The sequence below is a fragment of the Dicentrarchus labrax genome, unplaced genomic scaffold, assembly GCF_905237075.1.
Source record: "Dicentrarchus labrax unplaced genomic scaffold, dlabrax2021, whole genome shotgun sequence".
In the NCBI taxonomy this organism is placed as follows: Eukaryota; Metazoa; Chordata; class Actinopteri; family Moronidae; genus Dicentrarchus; species Dicentrarchus labrax.
Window position 1 is genome coordinate 12,833,175 of NW_026136703.1, and position 15,958 is coordinate 12,849,132.

The following is a 15,958-nucleotide window of genomic DNA, read 5'->3' on the forward strand; positions in this document are numbered from 1 at the left end:
AGTGTGTCCTAATTTATAGAGGGCTTACTGCCCTACTTGATCCTATATGTGTTTATAATATTGTCAGTTGTACTCACTCATGTTCAAAGTTATTCCTCTGAATCACAACATCATTGCTTTTCAATGAGTTTTATGGTTATAAACCCAACAAGTGTTTGCGTGCTAAAGTTTTTGGCCGTTCTGCATCCATGCATAGTTGATCACTCACAGGTCTGCTACACTGGTAAGTAGCATCACTGATTCAGATGTTGAGTATAGAGTCACATAGAGTGCTGCTGTTTCACACATCTGTACAGGTGTTTGTCAGTGTATCAGTCTATGTATACATATATACATAGTGTTTGTGACTTTCACATTTTCTACTCAGTCTTTTTTTCAATACCAGTGTAAAACTACTGATGAGAGCCAAAGCACATTTAAATATATACCTGAGGTTGCTGGACATGGGTGAGCCTCTTAAACTAAACAGGAGAGCCTGCTCCATGCCCCAGAGGAGCAGGGCATCCAGGGTAGGCAGTATACCTAGCCCACAGCAGAGGTATATTTTATATATAATTCATATATAATATATACATATGTAATTAATATATTTAATTAATATATATATAATTTAGATATATCTGTGTGAGTAGAGAGAGAGTATTGTCGTTCATCCAAACACAAACAAACAAGGATTTGTGTTGTTCCCTTTTACTCTCTGATTTAAAGGGCGGGTTGGGGATGTAAGGGGGCGGGTTCTATACGCTTTAAGCCAATCAGAGGACGCGCTATCCTCTTCTCTCCACTCCTATTGGTTGACATCTCTCTGTGTATCATGCCCGATGTTGCTTGGCTTTCAAGCGGTTAGCTCGCAGCTAATGTTAACGCTGGCAATTTCCGCCTGTTTCTCCATAATACTGCATATACCGTCAAGTATTACACAAAGCTCATCTGCAGTTGGGTATTCTGCTGTTAACGGTAAGTTTGTCTCACAGCAGCGGCAGCGCAGGGTGTAAACCTGCTGTTATTTACCTGTTAGTAATGGCAAAGCTAACGGATAGTCAAGTCTGAAAAGACTTGCTGGCATCGTTAGCTAACAGTAATAAAGCTAGCTACGGTAAAGAGACAAGAACAGCCTCAGAGAGGTGAAGAAAAGCATTTTACTTTCCGCTTATTGCCTGGGTTAGTTACAGGAGGTGTGACTCGAAATGTCCGGTTAGTAGCTTGAACATGTTAGCCCACGTTAGCGTATTGTGAAGCTCGCGTTGACGTTGCTGCCTCTGTGGTGTGTTTTCATGGTAACTCAGCAGCTGTTGATCATGTCTTGTGTCTAATTTTGTGCTATCATAGCTACAGCAAAACCCTGAGGTGGTTCGCGGTAACTCTAATTAAAACACCACATTTTAATAGAGAGAGAGAGAGAGAGAGAGAGAGAGTTCATGTTTAAGGTGCTAGGGAGAATTTCAACAACTATCTTGAGTTTTAGAGAGGCTCTGACAAAGGTATGTTATCTGTTAGGCTTTTAGATATACCCGTCCTGTTATAGTTAAACTTTTGGCTTTTAAAATTATTTTTGAAATTAGATTAGCAATAAAATTAGATATAATTATCATGTTAGTGCTCATAAAGCTGAACCCCTTCTTGCAGTAGGCCCTGCATTTAGTTTATAGTATGACTGATGTAACTAGTGAAGTTCTCCTGAGTTTGGAGAAGTTCTCGAAATTACAAAATCATCCAAATGTAGGCAGCAAAAATAGTATATTTCAGTTTAAAACTTTTATTATTAACTTCTGTTTTTAACTCCAGTTTGTGTAATGTTGCTACATGCAAGGCACAGTCACTAGTGTTGTATTACAATGATGATATTGTATTGCCTCTCAATTTTGTTAATAATTATTCCTCCATTGCCTAACTGATGTGTGCTTCTTTGCAGACAGTGTAATTGTGTATGGGAAGATGAATGGACACCCTCCTTCAGCTGTGTGGAGATGACCTGCCACCCCTTCGGGAATGGTCAGAATGGGGCCAGATGTGCCCCTTCTTAATGAGTACAAGCAGGAGTTCTTCTGGAAGCGCTTCCCTCAGACAGTGTTGGGGGGTCCACGCTTCAAGTTGGGCTACTGTGCCCCACCGTATGTCTATGTCAATCAGGCAGTCTTGTTCTTGACACCATGGCTCTTTGGGGGCATTGGTACCCTGCTCTGCCAGCTGCAGCTGCTTCAGGAGCTACACGCCACAGTGCTCTCTGGTATGCTTATGTTCGGGGCTGCAGCGGGTGTCCAGGCCCTGGCATTGTATGCTGCTCGGAGGAGTGGCACAGTGGAGAGACTTGGTGCGCCCAACATTCTGGTTGATGAAGAGGAAGTGGAATTCACCCACTGTGTCAGCCCGGAGACTGTCCGATTTATTGCCCCTGGGAAGAGGTTTGGGCTCAATGTGGTGCTGCATACAGTCCTAGCTGGAGTGCTTTGTGGCTTTGGGACATGGTATGTGTTCCTTGGTAGACTGACTGCTCTCTACGGCAGCATTGGTGTCTCCCTGGTCGTCTTTGTCCTGAGTTGGGTGACACTGTGTATAGCTGAGTATTCCCTCATTGTAAATACAGCCACAGAGACGGCCACTTTCCAGGCACAGGACACTTATGAGATCACCCCACTCACCCGTCCCCTCTACATTTTTATTTTCATTGCTGTGGACTTGGCTGATAGGTGAGCAACAGCTACACAGTTATCTAACTGAGAGGTCCTCCTATAGAATGCTACTATATTTTACAATTCTTGCTCCCATAATAAATGTCAATGTCCTGCTCTGATTTAGGTTCTCAGGCCCTGTCCCTGAGCTCCAACTGGCCAGCCAGGTTCTCCATGTGCTGTTCCTCTTCCTACCTCTGCTGTGGGCGCTAGGTATACTGCCTCCGCTGGATGCCCTGCTCCTCTGGGGAATGGAGCAGGCTCTCGTGTTTGGCTTAGGAGGCTCGCCCATGTCCAGCAACCTGAGGTATGTATTTAAAGAACTTACTTCAGCTCTCATCAGTAGTTTTAAAGTCTTAAACAACTTCACCAGTTTATTCTCACTATGCCTTGAGATTAAACTGAAGAACGTCTTCCTCTAATGAATGCCGTGGTTGTATTTATCATTTGATGTATTTAGTATACAGTATATGTGTAAGTTACATATTTATGTTACACGTCAAGTGTCCAATATAATAATAATTATCCACATTTTCATTTAATATGTATATTTTATTTGTTTTTTGAATCTCTGGTTTTGTAACAATTGTAACACAAGATCATATGATTTCAAACACAGTATTTTATTACATGCCATGTCAATATATATATATATATATATATATATATATATATATATATATATATATATATATAGACATATTTCGTCAGTGCGCATTATCAGGTTTTAAACCAATAGCTTCAATGTTGTTTATAGCCGCAGTTTGAGCAAAACATAGCTCACTGTTCAGTCACATTGTGGTCAAGATATGTGGGAAACCAGTTCTTATCAGATTTTAATCGTCACGTTGAAATGACAAGTGTGACAGTAGCCTGTGTATCATCGGCTCTGACTTTTTTGTGCTGTCTCACAGGCTGCTGTTGATGTTTGGTGTATCTGCCGGCGTAGCTGTGTGTAATTACTTCATCCCGTCAACACTGGGTGTGGTTCTCTTCTCCATCTCTACGGGATTTCTGCTGAGTTTGGACCTCAGCCAGATTGGCACACTGTGCACAGGTCCCAGGGCAGCCTTTGGGGACCATGGATTTCGCAGGGGAGGGTCACCACCTCCTCCTCCCAGTTCCTTTGGCTGGAATCTGGGCTGCAGGGAGGTGCTGCTATATTTGAGCTTGCTGCTGGTGGCGATGGCAGAGGCAGGGCTGTTGCATCATTTCCTCGGTTCATCTCAGTCCCAGAGCTTGGTTACGGGACCCCAGGCTCCTGTTAGCTACCTCCTCCTCGTACTCTTCTGCCTCTGCTGGGCTCTCAGAGAGATCCAGGGGGCCTATGTATTTGGAGGAGTGTTCCTCAATCCCCTGTACCCTAAAGGCATGTCCAGTGTGCAGACTTTCAAGCAGAAGAACAGAGGATTATACATTGCTGCAGCAATCAGAAGAGTCCTTCTTTATCTTGGTGAGCTTCTTATAATGTGTACTTTAAGTCTCAAGTGTGAAAACAACAGTGCTCTTGTATGTGAAACTGATTTGACCCATATGTACTACTTTTCTTCACAGTGTCTCCATTTGCAATGATTGCTTTCCTGTCTATGGACAAATCTCTGCAGCTGCTCCACAGGGCTTCCCTCAGTGTGGGATTCACACGAGCCTTTAGAGTGGTATGCTCACACTCACTCTTGCTCACAGACTAAGTATCAATGTGAACATAACATGCAGAAAATAATTAATTACGATGAAGACAAACTCTGAGGAGATTCTTAATGTAACCAGCACGAATCATTGATCTTTGTTTAAAATAAAACAGAAATGTATGACAGTGAAAAACATGTCGTACATCTTCTTGTCCTTTTTTATTTTCGTAAAATGAACCGTCATATATCCTAGCATGTTTTGCTTGATTTTCCACGCTCAGCACAGTGGTTGTTCTTTGTTGCTGTGCAGGTGTGGCAGAGTTCAGAAGATGCTCTGCTGCAAATGGTGGTTGTGGTCTTGATGCGGCTTGCAGCTGGTAACAACATGCTGCCAGGGTGGGACAACCTGGGCTCTGGAGTTCAGCTTCTTCTGGTGAGGTCAACAGTATTTTTCCCTTATTTAAACCCCACATTAGATCCTTATATGTTGTATTTTGTATCTACATGGGCTTAAATCTGGCCTAATAAGTACTATCTGTTACAGTGCTGTTGACAGTGCATGGGAGACTTGGTCTGAAACTTTTATATTGACTAATAGATAATATGATAGTTATATGAAAAATCATCATGGGAACCTTTTTTCCAACATTTGGTATAGGACATTTGGTTCAAGTGCCAGTGCCATGGTGTAAAAATGGCCACTTTACAAGGCACAGCTATACATTGTCCTCAATGTAGAATTAGTGTTCTTTTTTTTTTACACTGTCAAGAGGCGTTGGCTCAACTATATGTTTATTACTGAGGTCATACTTAGTGATGGTGTTGCACTGGACTGCTTTATATTGAAATGTGTTTCTAATGATCTTGTAAATGTGGGGGGCAAAACATTAGAAACACCTCAATATAATAAAGCCCAGTTTAACACCACTGCAAACTACCACCTCAATAATGAACATATAGTAAAATTAATACTTCTCTGAGAGTGTCAATCAAAACTGTACATTATTATTACATTATTATCCTAGAATTTATGGCTGAGCTGTATTAGATTGCATTGTAACTAATAACGTGGCCACGGTGTATTAATAATATTGCTGTGAGATGGTCCCATTTTTTTGGTTTGATTAGTGGATACTAAAATAGTAAAACGTAACTTAAAAAAAACAATAAGTAAAATAAAAAATGTAATGAAGCACAGAAATTACTCAAACTGTACATATATTACGCATATTATCAGCTGATGGTGGTTCAGTAGGTCAGTGTTTGCCTTTCAAATACAGGTGGGCCTCCTGATTGACAGACTGACCCAGTTCTTTGCCAAGCTAAAGTTCACCCTGACTGTGTTGGTGACATCTTGGACAGAGAAGAAGCAGCGCCGCCAGTCGGCTGGAACTCTCTTGGCTTTGAATGCCTCCCTATGCCCACTGCTGCTGGCGGTGGTGACCCTCTCTGCCCTGCTCTCGGCTCCTCTGCTGCCACTCTTCACCCTGCCTATCTTCCTAGTGGGGTTCCCCAGGCCTCAGCGGAGTTGGCCAGGCCCCGTAGGTACCGCCTGTCCCTGCCCGGACTCGATCTTCTACCAGCAGATGAGTGGAAGTCTGGCCTCCGCTCTGAGGACGGCCTTTGCAAGAGGGTCACTGGGTTAGTGGTCCATGCTTGATATCTCCCCTGTCTATGTTGTTTTGCTTTTTTAATTGTTTTCATGAGTATTATTATTTTAGCATTAAGAAGATCTGCAAATATATTTTAATAGTCTAGTGTTCATTGAGAGCATACACATACATTTGAATCAGATTTAAATAATACTGCGAGTAATTCATTTCATTATCAGAAATTTTTAAATGTGTTTGTTTGACCAATTAATTAATAGCTTGCAAATGTTCGGTATTGTTGCTAAAATAACTGAAATTATGAATTTATTATTTATAATTTTTAATAATCTCATCAATTGGATTAAACAAAAGTTTCAGAACTATGTCTAAAATTAAATATGATATTACTCAGTGTGATTTAAATTGTTATTTTGCTGATTTTATTGTTTATAAAGCCCATAACACACACCAATCTACAGAGCACTAACAATATTCAGAAAGATTATTTTTTCTGACTACGATGTGTTTTGACTTGTACTATAATTGCAGAGACTGCATTTTCCTATAGGTCAAGTAGGGACAGTATGCAGATCAAAGAGCATTGAACCATCACCTCATATTGTTTAATAGTAAGAGGAATGTTGTTGTGAGCAGCTCTTCGGAATTGCTGGCAGTAATGTGAGCTTGCATGATCCAGTTAAGCTTCCTGTGAAGTGACCCAAAAAAAATAGCTCTGATCTGTATTCATTACATCCAAATGTTTCCGCACCATTAACCGCATAATACTCTTAGGCCAAAAGGAGCTGCTGCTAGGATTTTGTTCTGGGCTCGATCAGGAGTGGGAAGAAAAAAACAGAAAAAAAAAATGGTGCAAGTAGAGAATCATTATTTATGGACTGATGATTCAAAACTAAATAAAACTGCTGAGGTGATGTCATCGCTCAAGCTTGTTTTTTTGTGGGTTATGGTGCTGTAGCTGTGATGTATAATTCAGAATAAGCGCTTGTTGGGTTGATGCTCACAGTCTAACGATGGCAGTTTGTAGTGTTCTTTTGCTTTGCTCACACTGGGGGCCTGTGGAGCAGTGAGCAGGAAAGGAGTCTGCCCAGCGTGTCACTTCCCATCATGAGGTAGCGGCAGGGACTATTCTGAGATGTCGTTATGGGACATGACATTATTCTTGAGCCAAGCAAGCACTAGTCAACTTAAAACAAAAGCCTCCATCACCTTGCCATTTCTGCTCATCTCTGTTGAAATAAACGTCTGCCCACTGTCTTCTGTCGCACAAAATGAAAAGCCCACAATGTAGAAAAGGAGTTAGTTAGAGACTAATGGAAAGCTAAGACCAAGAAAAGATTCAATATTTAGATCTCTGTGCAGTCAGCCAGTTAAAATAGTATCATGACCTTCCTGTACAACTGTGATGGTACGCGTCTCCCTGCAGCTCATCCAGTAGCCATGTTATCCACTTAGTCAGCAGGGGGATGCACAGCTGATGCAAAATGAAAAGGATGTGCACCAAGAGTCCCTTACTTATGTGTGTTACGTGTTGTACATATATTGTGTTTCCCTTCCTGCTCGCCCTCTGTTTACCCATCACATCACTTTACATGATAGATGCATCGATGCTGATGATTGTCTCCCCCCTCTGTAGGTTCTTTAGCCCCAGGCTCTCATTTTCTTGGCCGCTTTCAGGACCGTATGGTTTGGATAATGATCCTGGAGAGAGGATATGGCTACTGTACAGTCAATATTAAGGTACTGTGTGGTTTTTTTTCGGTCTATTGTTAATGCAGTCATTTACAATAACATTACATAGTGCTGTGTGGTTTGTTACAGGGCCTGGAGTTGCAAGAGACATCTTGTCACACAGTGGAGGCACGGAGGGTGGATGAGGTGTTTGAAGCTGCTTTTGAGCGCCCTGAGCGGCTCGGTTTCACCCAGGGTTTTAACCTGCACTGGGGGAACGCCCTCACCCCTTGTGCTGCCCTTGCAGTGCGTGTGTACTCTGATGCCCGAAATGTTCTCTCTGGCATTATTGACTCTCATGACAACTTGAGGAAACTTCAGGATGACTTTCTGAAAGTACTGGTCTGGTTGCTCCTCCGTTACTGTGTGCAGAAGCATAAAGGATTTCTGTGGAGCAGTGAAGAAGGGCCAGGGGTTGGAGGCAGGAAGTCCCAGTCTTCCCAGTTGGCCCAGACCACTTGTACTCAGCCACCTGAAGCTGTCATGGTGGAATCCAATGTGTCTTCTCTCAGGTTCAGACAGGACAGCTCCAGTTTGACCTCCTTTGGTGATTGGTCAGATGAGGATGACTTATTTGGACCCCAACCAGCCAGGCGGACAGTGGCATTAGTGACTGCAGAGGCCCAGCCTGGACACACAGCGCTGCAGACAGGGGCCTCACTGCCAGGCTCGGTGGAGATGGACAGTCTTTTTGAAAATATGGCTCTCTCTGCCCTGCAGCCACTGCAGCCTCTGGGTCTGGGCATTGGGATGCCAGCAGTGGATAAAGGCCGTAACCCAGAGGTCTTCAGAGAGAGTCCCGGTTCTCTTCCTCAGCTGAACTTCAGCTGCCCCCAGTCGGAGATATTCAACCTGCCAACAGGTTGGAGGACAGCACCTTTGCTACCATCCCGCTTGCTTCAGCTCAGGCCTTTGTTTCCTGATGACTGGTTTCGGTTCACCTTGGGGCAGCTTGGGCCTGCTGTGCAGAGCGAGACCTCAGAGGACATGACCAAAGCCCTGAAGGAGGATGAAGCCTTGAAAGAGCTGCACACACAGGTAGCACTTTCATGTCTCATCTCACTGGGGGCAGAGTCGGCCTTCACCAGTCCCAGTTACATCTACAGACTCTACTGTGGAGATATACCATGGACGGAAGGACTCGACTGGCTCTCTTCTAGTAAAGAACTTTACCAACTTGCACTTCGTGCTTTCAGGTAAAATTGGCAGTGAAACTTTCTAGGTTGTGATCATTCTTTAATAAGAAAAACATTTTATTTTATTGAATTCTTCCTCTGTTCCCCTTCAGGTTCAGTTTCAAGCTGCTGTTTGATCAAGCAAGTCTAGGGCCCATGGAGTCCCCTGAGGAATTGTTCAGCACCTTGGAGGAATATGAAAGGGATTGGTACATTGGCCTGGTGACAGAGAAAGGCTGGCATGACAGTGTGCTTCAGGAGAAACCCTTCTTATTCTCTCTAGGACATGACCTCGCTATGGTAATTACACCCACCAGTCCTAGTCCACATTCTGTCTAAGCATCTAAAAGTACATCTCTTGATATCTCACCTGCAGCTTATTCATATTCAGTCAATTGGATAAAATTGAAGTTATTTATAACTGCAATTTAAAGCCAATTGCAGTGAAATGTATGTCTTACATTTGTATGATTAACTCTCCTGTCTACAGGGTACATATACGGGGCGTGTCCTATCCCTGCAAGAGCAGCTGGTGCATGTGGGCCGTCTGAATGGAGAGGGGGTGCGAGGCCAGTGGGCAAACCTTTCCTGGGAGCTCCTGTATGCTACTAATGACGATGAGGAGCGTTACAGCATCCAGGCTCACCCTTTTATGCTAAGGAACCTCACTGTTCAGGCAGCTGATCCCCCTCTTGGATACCCCATTTACTCCTCAGCCCCCCTTCACTTCCCCTGCCTCTGACCTGTGGCTTTCTTCTGCCCTTTCTGCTGAACATACTCTGGAGAAGGAGGACAATGCTTTTGAGTTGGTACTACCACAGCAAAATGTCAATTTCCAGAGTTAATGGTTATTAGGAAGATCATGTGGAAACTATAGCAAAATCAAGAGAAAACTTCAATCAACTTTTGGAGTGTTACTTTTGAAACTTTGGCTCACATGAGTTCAGAAAAGTAATGTCTGTAGGGGAACCTACTTTGTTTTTCTTTTACAATGATATGACTTTTGGTGCCTCATTTCCTGCACCACAGAGGATGAAGCAGTGGCATCACCACTGTTCTCTTGTAAGTTGCAAAATCTTGTGTAACAGGTTTTAACTGACAATGTGGACTACCTCCTTAGAACAGCACATTAAACACGAAAAATACCATTTGAACGTTTGTATCTTAAAAGGGTCCCTGATAGGTTTCCAGCGAAGCACATACGTTTTGTGGTTTATTAATGTTTGTGCTTAAAAAGAAGTGGATCAATTTGCCCACCTCCCCTCTAGAAAACACCTGCTGAATACCTCTGGTTTTATTGTACTTTTTAGATTTCACAATTTTCAGGTGATTCCCCTCAATGTCCATACAAACAGGACAAGAATTTTAATGTTTTGTTCAGATATCGAGGATGTGCCTTGGATATGTCTTGCTGTATGTGTAAGGTGTTTAGTGCTATTGTTTTGTTTACAATTCACTTGTTTACAATTTAGAATGAAGAGTTAAATGAATTTGTCCATAGTCTCTTGTACATATTAATTTTTATATGTGTTACTGAATATAATTATAATAAAATAGCTTGGCAGAAGCAGTGTTGTTGTGTTTCATTTAACAAACAGAAAATTGATCCAAACTAAATTTTATTAGCCATTCAAAAAGGTTATGCAAGTGCTTCATGGAATCCAAAATGAGTTCACATAACCTGAAAATGCTTGTTACAAGACAGTAAATTATAGGATTTACTTTACATTTGAAAATACAATAAAATAAAAATTTTACCCATTACATACTGCCATGCCCTGAAAAGAGAGCTCTGAGCTGTCAAAGCAGTCGTGTCCTTAAACGCTTTCCTTCAAATGAAAGCCAAGACCCTAAAATTTTGCAAGAACACCCACATCACTTTCCAGGTTCAATATTAGGAATGCAATAAACGTGTTTCTTCTTGAGAATGTAACTTTCAGGAGGTCTTGGGCTTCGTGAAATAGGCAGAGTCCGCATCCTGTGAAAGAAACGCAAACTGTTAGAACTGCCATCTTGTCCTGGGGGAGATTTATGAATCTGAAGTAATTGTGTGGTGGTCACAAACATGACATTGCTTTAACCCCTGTGACTTCATTGTTTCAGAATACTGTATAGTTTTTGTTAATTTTAATAGGAGAATTTTTTTTGTCTCAAAAGGATATGTTACAGACCTCACTGAAGCATGAGCATGTGACACTCCAATGTCTGGCCTGTTAGAACATGACCTTTCTTTGTGGCCCTCAGCTGTCACTGTCCAGCAGAGGCCAACAGACACACTGGTCAGTCAGTCAGTCAGTACCGCGGGGAAGTACTCATGCTCACTGTCATACCCCAGCTACCGTCTTAGACTCAAGCAAGGTCAGTAACAGCTGACCCCCCCAGCTGTTAAGAGACAGCTCCGCACAGTGTCTGCCACGTTCTGCTTTATTCCAAGTATTTTCAGTGCTTTGAGACGGTGAGAAACCCCCGGTCCCAGGTCTAACGGAGCAAGGTCAACTATACAGAATGCAGAAGCAAGGCCAAACCTACAGAAACAACAATCTGGTCCTATCACACGTGTGCGCCTTGAGTAAAGTGTGCCTTTTTATCAGAATTTGACATGGTGTGCATTCATCTTAAAAATGGAAAATAATTGTGCAGTAGTGCAGGAAATGTTTTGTTAAAGGTCCTATACGCCCATGGCACACCCAAACAGGTGTTTCCACTCGTTTCTGGATTGAATCTTTCCCTATGACTGTGTGAGCATGTTGCTGATCGGCATTGCTCTGACTTTCCCTTAATATTGCAACAACTTTACAGTACATTAATTATACTTCAAGGAGTTTTTAACTGGTTATGAAACAGTCTTGATTAAATACTGATGCCTCTATATGACCTATAGGATCAATAGTTCTTAACCTTTTTAGTGTCAAGTAGTTGATAAATTGATAAGATGTAGTCTCAGGGATCCCCAACTGATGAGTTATTTAGTTATTCCATAACTGTCCATATACTGTGGATTGGCAGATTAACAGTGTGAGACCTATCAACAGAACAATAATTCTCATACATTCTCCCACTGAGATAATTTTTAGCCAGTTAAATAATAGTGAAATTAAAATGTTCCCCTTTTTTCCAGGGACTGCCTGTAAAGGACTCTAGATTGAGAACCACTGACCTATTTCTACATAGTTATTATTAATGCCTGCCACTGGGTCGGATTTTGTCGGCTTCTCCTGAATTAGATGAAACAAGGCGACAGACACTACCGCTTTTGTCCACAGGGGCCACCAGAATCAACAACAAACAACATCAACGGTCCTTGTAGGGGTTTTAGTTACGGAATTTAGCGACCCAGCATACTGTATTTCCACCCACATTATAGGAGAACATTTAAATCGCTCTCATGTCTCTACAGTAAATATGTGGCTGGAGCCAGTGGAGCCAGCAGCCGGTTAGCTTAGCATAGCACAAAGACTAGAAACAGCTAGCCAGGCTCTGTCCAAAGGTAAAATCCATCTAATCCATACAAAAAAATGAATAAAAAATGAAGCTTTTGGTGTGAGAACAGTGAAAAAAGGTGACCATGAACACATCTAGACTCCCACCAACTCATTCAGAAGAGCTTTTAGGTAAAAAACATTGTGATGTTTGATTTCTTTCACCAGGTGGACCTCCCTGATAATAAATACAGCTGAAGCTTACGCTGAATATGCACCATATTTCCTAAAAGGAGAATAAACACCTACCAGACCAGCTTTGAAGTTCTGCACCCTTTTTCTTCCCAACATGTTTGTGACGGACCAGGCAAATGTGGGAGCGTACTGCCAGGCGTAGTAAAACAGGAGAAAGGGCTGTTGTGCAATCCACATTTCCTTGACACCATTGGCAATTCCCACCAGCATTAAACGCACACAGCGGCTTGTTGTCATCTTGTGTTCCTGGTTACCAGCCATGGCTACAGGCTTAGGTAATGGAGGGAAAATGGGTTACTGGAGACAAACTACTGAAATATACTTATCAAGTAGAGATAAAAAACAGCTCTATAAAATACATTACCTTGTTCAGTTGCTCTGTGAAGGCATTGTGGACAATCTGTGATTGCACGGGGCCCGGACACACTGTGCTGATTAATATGTTTGGAAAGTCAGTCAGCTCAGTCCGAAGGGAATTAAAGAAACCCTGTAGACAACACAGTAACAAGCAGTAACTCAGCAGCAGGATAGACACAGGCCCAGACAGCTAATCACTTGTAACAGTATTTATTTCTCATATAAAACTACTAAAAAAAGCTCATGAGCAATGCAGACAAAGGTAATAGATAAAGGTAAGTCCCTTCACCTGAAGAGCATGTTTGCTGGCAGAGTAACCTGTTGCCAGGGGCGCCCCAGCAAGGCCAACTACGCTGCTGACAGTCACAATGCTGCCAGTGCCTTGCAACGTCATGTACGGCAGCACCTGCTTGGTGATGGAGACCGTACCCAGGAAGTTGAGCTCCATCAAGGCCTGATACACATCAACACTGGTCTCCATGCACAGAGAGCGCTGGCTTCGGCCACCATTGTTAATTAGGATATCAATCTGGAAAAGTGGACAGAACCAGAGAGTAGAAAAACAGCACAGTGTGAATTTTAATTTAAAAAAATTCTTCTTGTTGCAATGAAACTAGTGATGAAAAAGCCTTACATGTCCAAAGTACTGGACTGCAACTTTTGTTTTTTCCTCATGCGATGTCCTCTCCAACAGATCGAGTGGAAGAACAAGAATGTCTTCAACCCTGAGGTCGGAGCACTCTTTAGGAATAAATGACGAAAATAATTCAGCTGATCACAACTGAGTAAGAATAAAAGTAAAAAATTAAACAAACTCAGATGAATTACTGAAATCCTTGTGCAATTTACTGTTGGTTTAAGAGTAAAAAGGCTGCCTGTGAGAAGAAAGAAAGGTCCTGTGGCAAAGTGTTAATGTTATTACTCTATTATACTGCAGTTTTAAACAGTAGAAATTAAAGTACTGTGAATTTTAAACAAACTTTATTTAAGCCGGGCCATACAAAGGCCTTGCAAAACAAAAAAATCTCTCACCTAAACAGCAACGTTTGACCCTATTTAGCTCATCCTCACGTCGAGCAGACAGGATTAGACGTGATCCACATCTTGCTAACTGATAGGCCAGCTCCTCCCCGATACCACTGGAGGCTCCAGTGACCCACACCACCAGCCCCTTCAGCTTCTTCTCTGGTTAATGAAAAGACACAACTGAAAAATATGGAGTGGAACAAAGCTGAATGAATATGGTTTATGTAGGGAAAACGTTATGCTGACCTTTATTTCATTAAACATCAACTTTTTCATTAGTTCTGGTTCCCCTATCATTATTATTGTTTTCTAATTATTGTAGGGCATGAACTTGAAAAGCCAGAAAAGGTTTGAGAGCCAAAATGTTTCATCCTGTATTTAACTTGGATATTCTTTTTAAATCAATGTTGTTTGCCCTGTGTGTTGTCCTTGACAATGGTGGAAATTAATATTTACATATACACGTATAGTTTTTATGTACTTTACTTGTGTATTTTATTTTTTGCCACTTTATACCTCACTTTATTTCAGAGGAAAATATTTTACCTTTTAGCTACAACAGTGAAATACTTCTTATGTATCCATTAGTATTATGGCCCAACAGATACTGGATTATTGAGGACGATATTGAGATTTGTGAGTTTAAAAAAATCAGAAGCCCTAAGTTGTTGTTCTTTTACAAAAACACACAATGTAAACAAAGTATCTTCATACAGATCCCATAGATGTCTTTCTTTTTTAATTGTGACCAAGATTCGTACTAAGTGAAACACGTTTACAGTGTAGAAATTATCTTCACAGTACTCTCAGGTGGACAAACTGTCATGATGACAATGTTTGGATTAGGTTTGATTCCACTTAATTGTCTTTGCATAGAGTACTGAGAGAATGACATTTAGTTTAGCATCTAACAAGAAGTGCAAAAAGCAGTGTGGTGCAGAGTATAGTTAGTGTGTATTGGGGTGATAAATAGAAAGAGCAGTATGGGGTGCTAAGATATATACAGTGTAAACATGTGAAGCAGTTACATTTGGAAAATAGTGTTTACACAATAGATCCTATAATAATATAACATATATTCTGCTTTTACTTTAGTAGCCTATATATTCCTAATAATATGTATTTACTGTCACTGCTTTTGCATCATACCTAAATAAAATGTGTGGGTACTTTTTCCACTACTGGTCCTTGATATGAAAACATGTAGCAGAGTCAGACTTTAAGAAAACCTCCCTACATATAAAACGTGTAGTGTGATCTTTGAAGAGCTCAGAGGACCACCATTAAACACTGTCATGGATCAAACGTTAACCAGCTAGTTACTTATTGTTACTGCGTTGTCCTACGTTAGAGGACAGAGCCATTGTCACTGGATTCAATAGGACACATGAAGACTCACCTGGCCTGTGTCCTAACAGACTCGCCCACAGCAGAGTGAAGTCTGCATCCGCGAAAACGAAACACAGGAAGTGAATAAGTAGATAGAGTGGGATTAAACACCACAGCGCAGATACAATGCAACAGTCCATCTCATAAAAAGGGATGGAAAGACTTATGACTGAAGTTAAGAAGCTACGACCGCATGAACAAGCTTCAATCACAACAAACTGCAGATAACGAGTATCGACGTCACTTCCGCTCTGATGTTTTCAAAATTAAAGCTCAGTGATTGTCGATTTTGGGGGGGACAAAGCACCATGGATGGAGACAAATTAATAATAATGGTGTAAAAGATTTTTATTTGTTTAATTATTGTAACTATCTTCAGCCAGGTCAGGTTAACCTGCAAGTGGACCCTGGGGCAATTTCTTTTTTTTTTTTAATTTAGATTAACACACCACAACCATTCATGTCAACTGTTATTGTGCTTTAATAGTTCATATTTCTATTCCCAGTTTTTGAAATGGTTTCACTATATAATGCCGGTTTATCAGACAATCAATCAAATGTATCTATACTGTATTTATTTCTTTTTCATAGGCAATAGTCTTCGCCTAGTCTGCCTTTGCATGAGGTTGCAGAAACTGCCCCTTTTTTTCTCTCTGTGGTGGATCTCAGCTTTTTTGCAATAATGACCTTCAACCACAA

The 15,958-nt window shown here is 41.5% G+C and overlaps 2 protein-coding genes across 3 annotated transcripts; one reads left to right on the top strand and one right to left on the bottom strand.

Moving 5' to 3' along the window:
- Positions 1-803: 803 nt before the first annotated feature.
- Positions 804-10,380, top strand: pcnx4 (pecanex 4). 2 transcript variants are annotated; one of them, XM_051395829.1, is made up of 11 exons: positions 804-957; positions 1,913-2,687; positions 2,797-2,976; positions 3,584-4,122; positions 4,224-4,324; positions 4,608-4,730; positions 5,578-5,938; positions 7,544-7,647; positions 7,729-8,834; positions 8,927-9,113; positions 9,304-10,380. In XM_051395829.1, the coding sequence occupies exons 2-11, from the start codon at positions 1,990-1,992 to the stop codon at positions 9,553-9,555; spliced, it is 3,651 nt and encodes a 1,216-aa protein (XP_051251789.1). In that variant the 5' UTR covers positions 804-957; positions 1,913-1,989; the 3' UTR covers positions 9,556-10,380. The 2 variants fall into 2 exon arrangements, with proteins under 2 accessions (XP_051251789.1, XP_051251798.1); XM_051395838.1 differs by lacking the exon at positions 804-957 and adding an exon at positions 1,366-1,481.
- Positions 10,381-10,415: 35 nt separating this feature from the next.
- Positions 10,416-15,517, bottom strand: dhrs7 (dehydrogenase/reductase (SDR family) member 7). Its single transcript, XM_051395887.1, has 7 exons — positions 15,270-15,517; positions 13,877-14,029; positions 13,479-13,585; positions 13,134-13,373; positions 12,852-12,974; positions 12,542-12,757; positions 10,416-10,791 (listed from the first exon to the last, which is right to left on the bottom strand). Exons 1-7 carry the CDS (start codon positions 15,397-15,399, stop codon positions 10,750-10,752), a joined length of 1,011 nt encoding a protein of 336 aa, XP_051251847.1. The 5' UTR covers positions 15,400-15,517; the 3' UTR covers positions 10,416-10,749.
- Between the last annotated feature and the right edge of the window lie 441 nt (positions 15,518-15,958).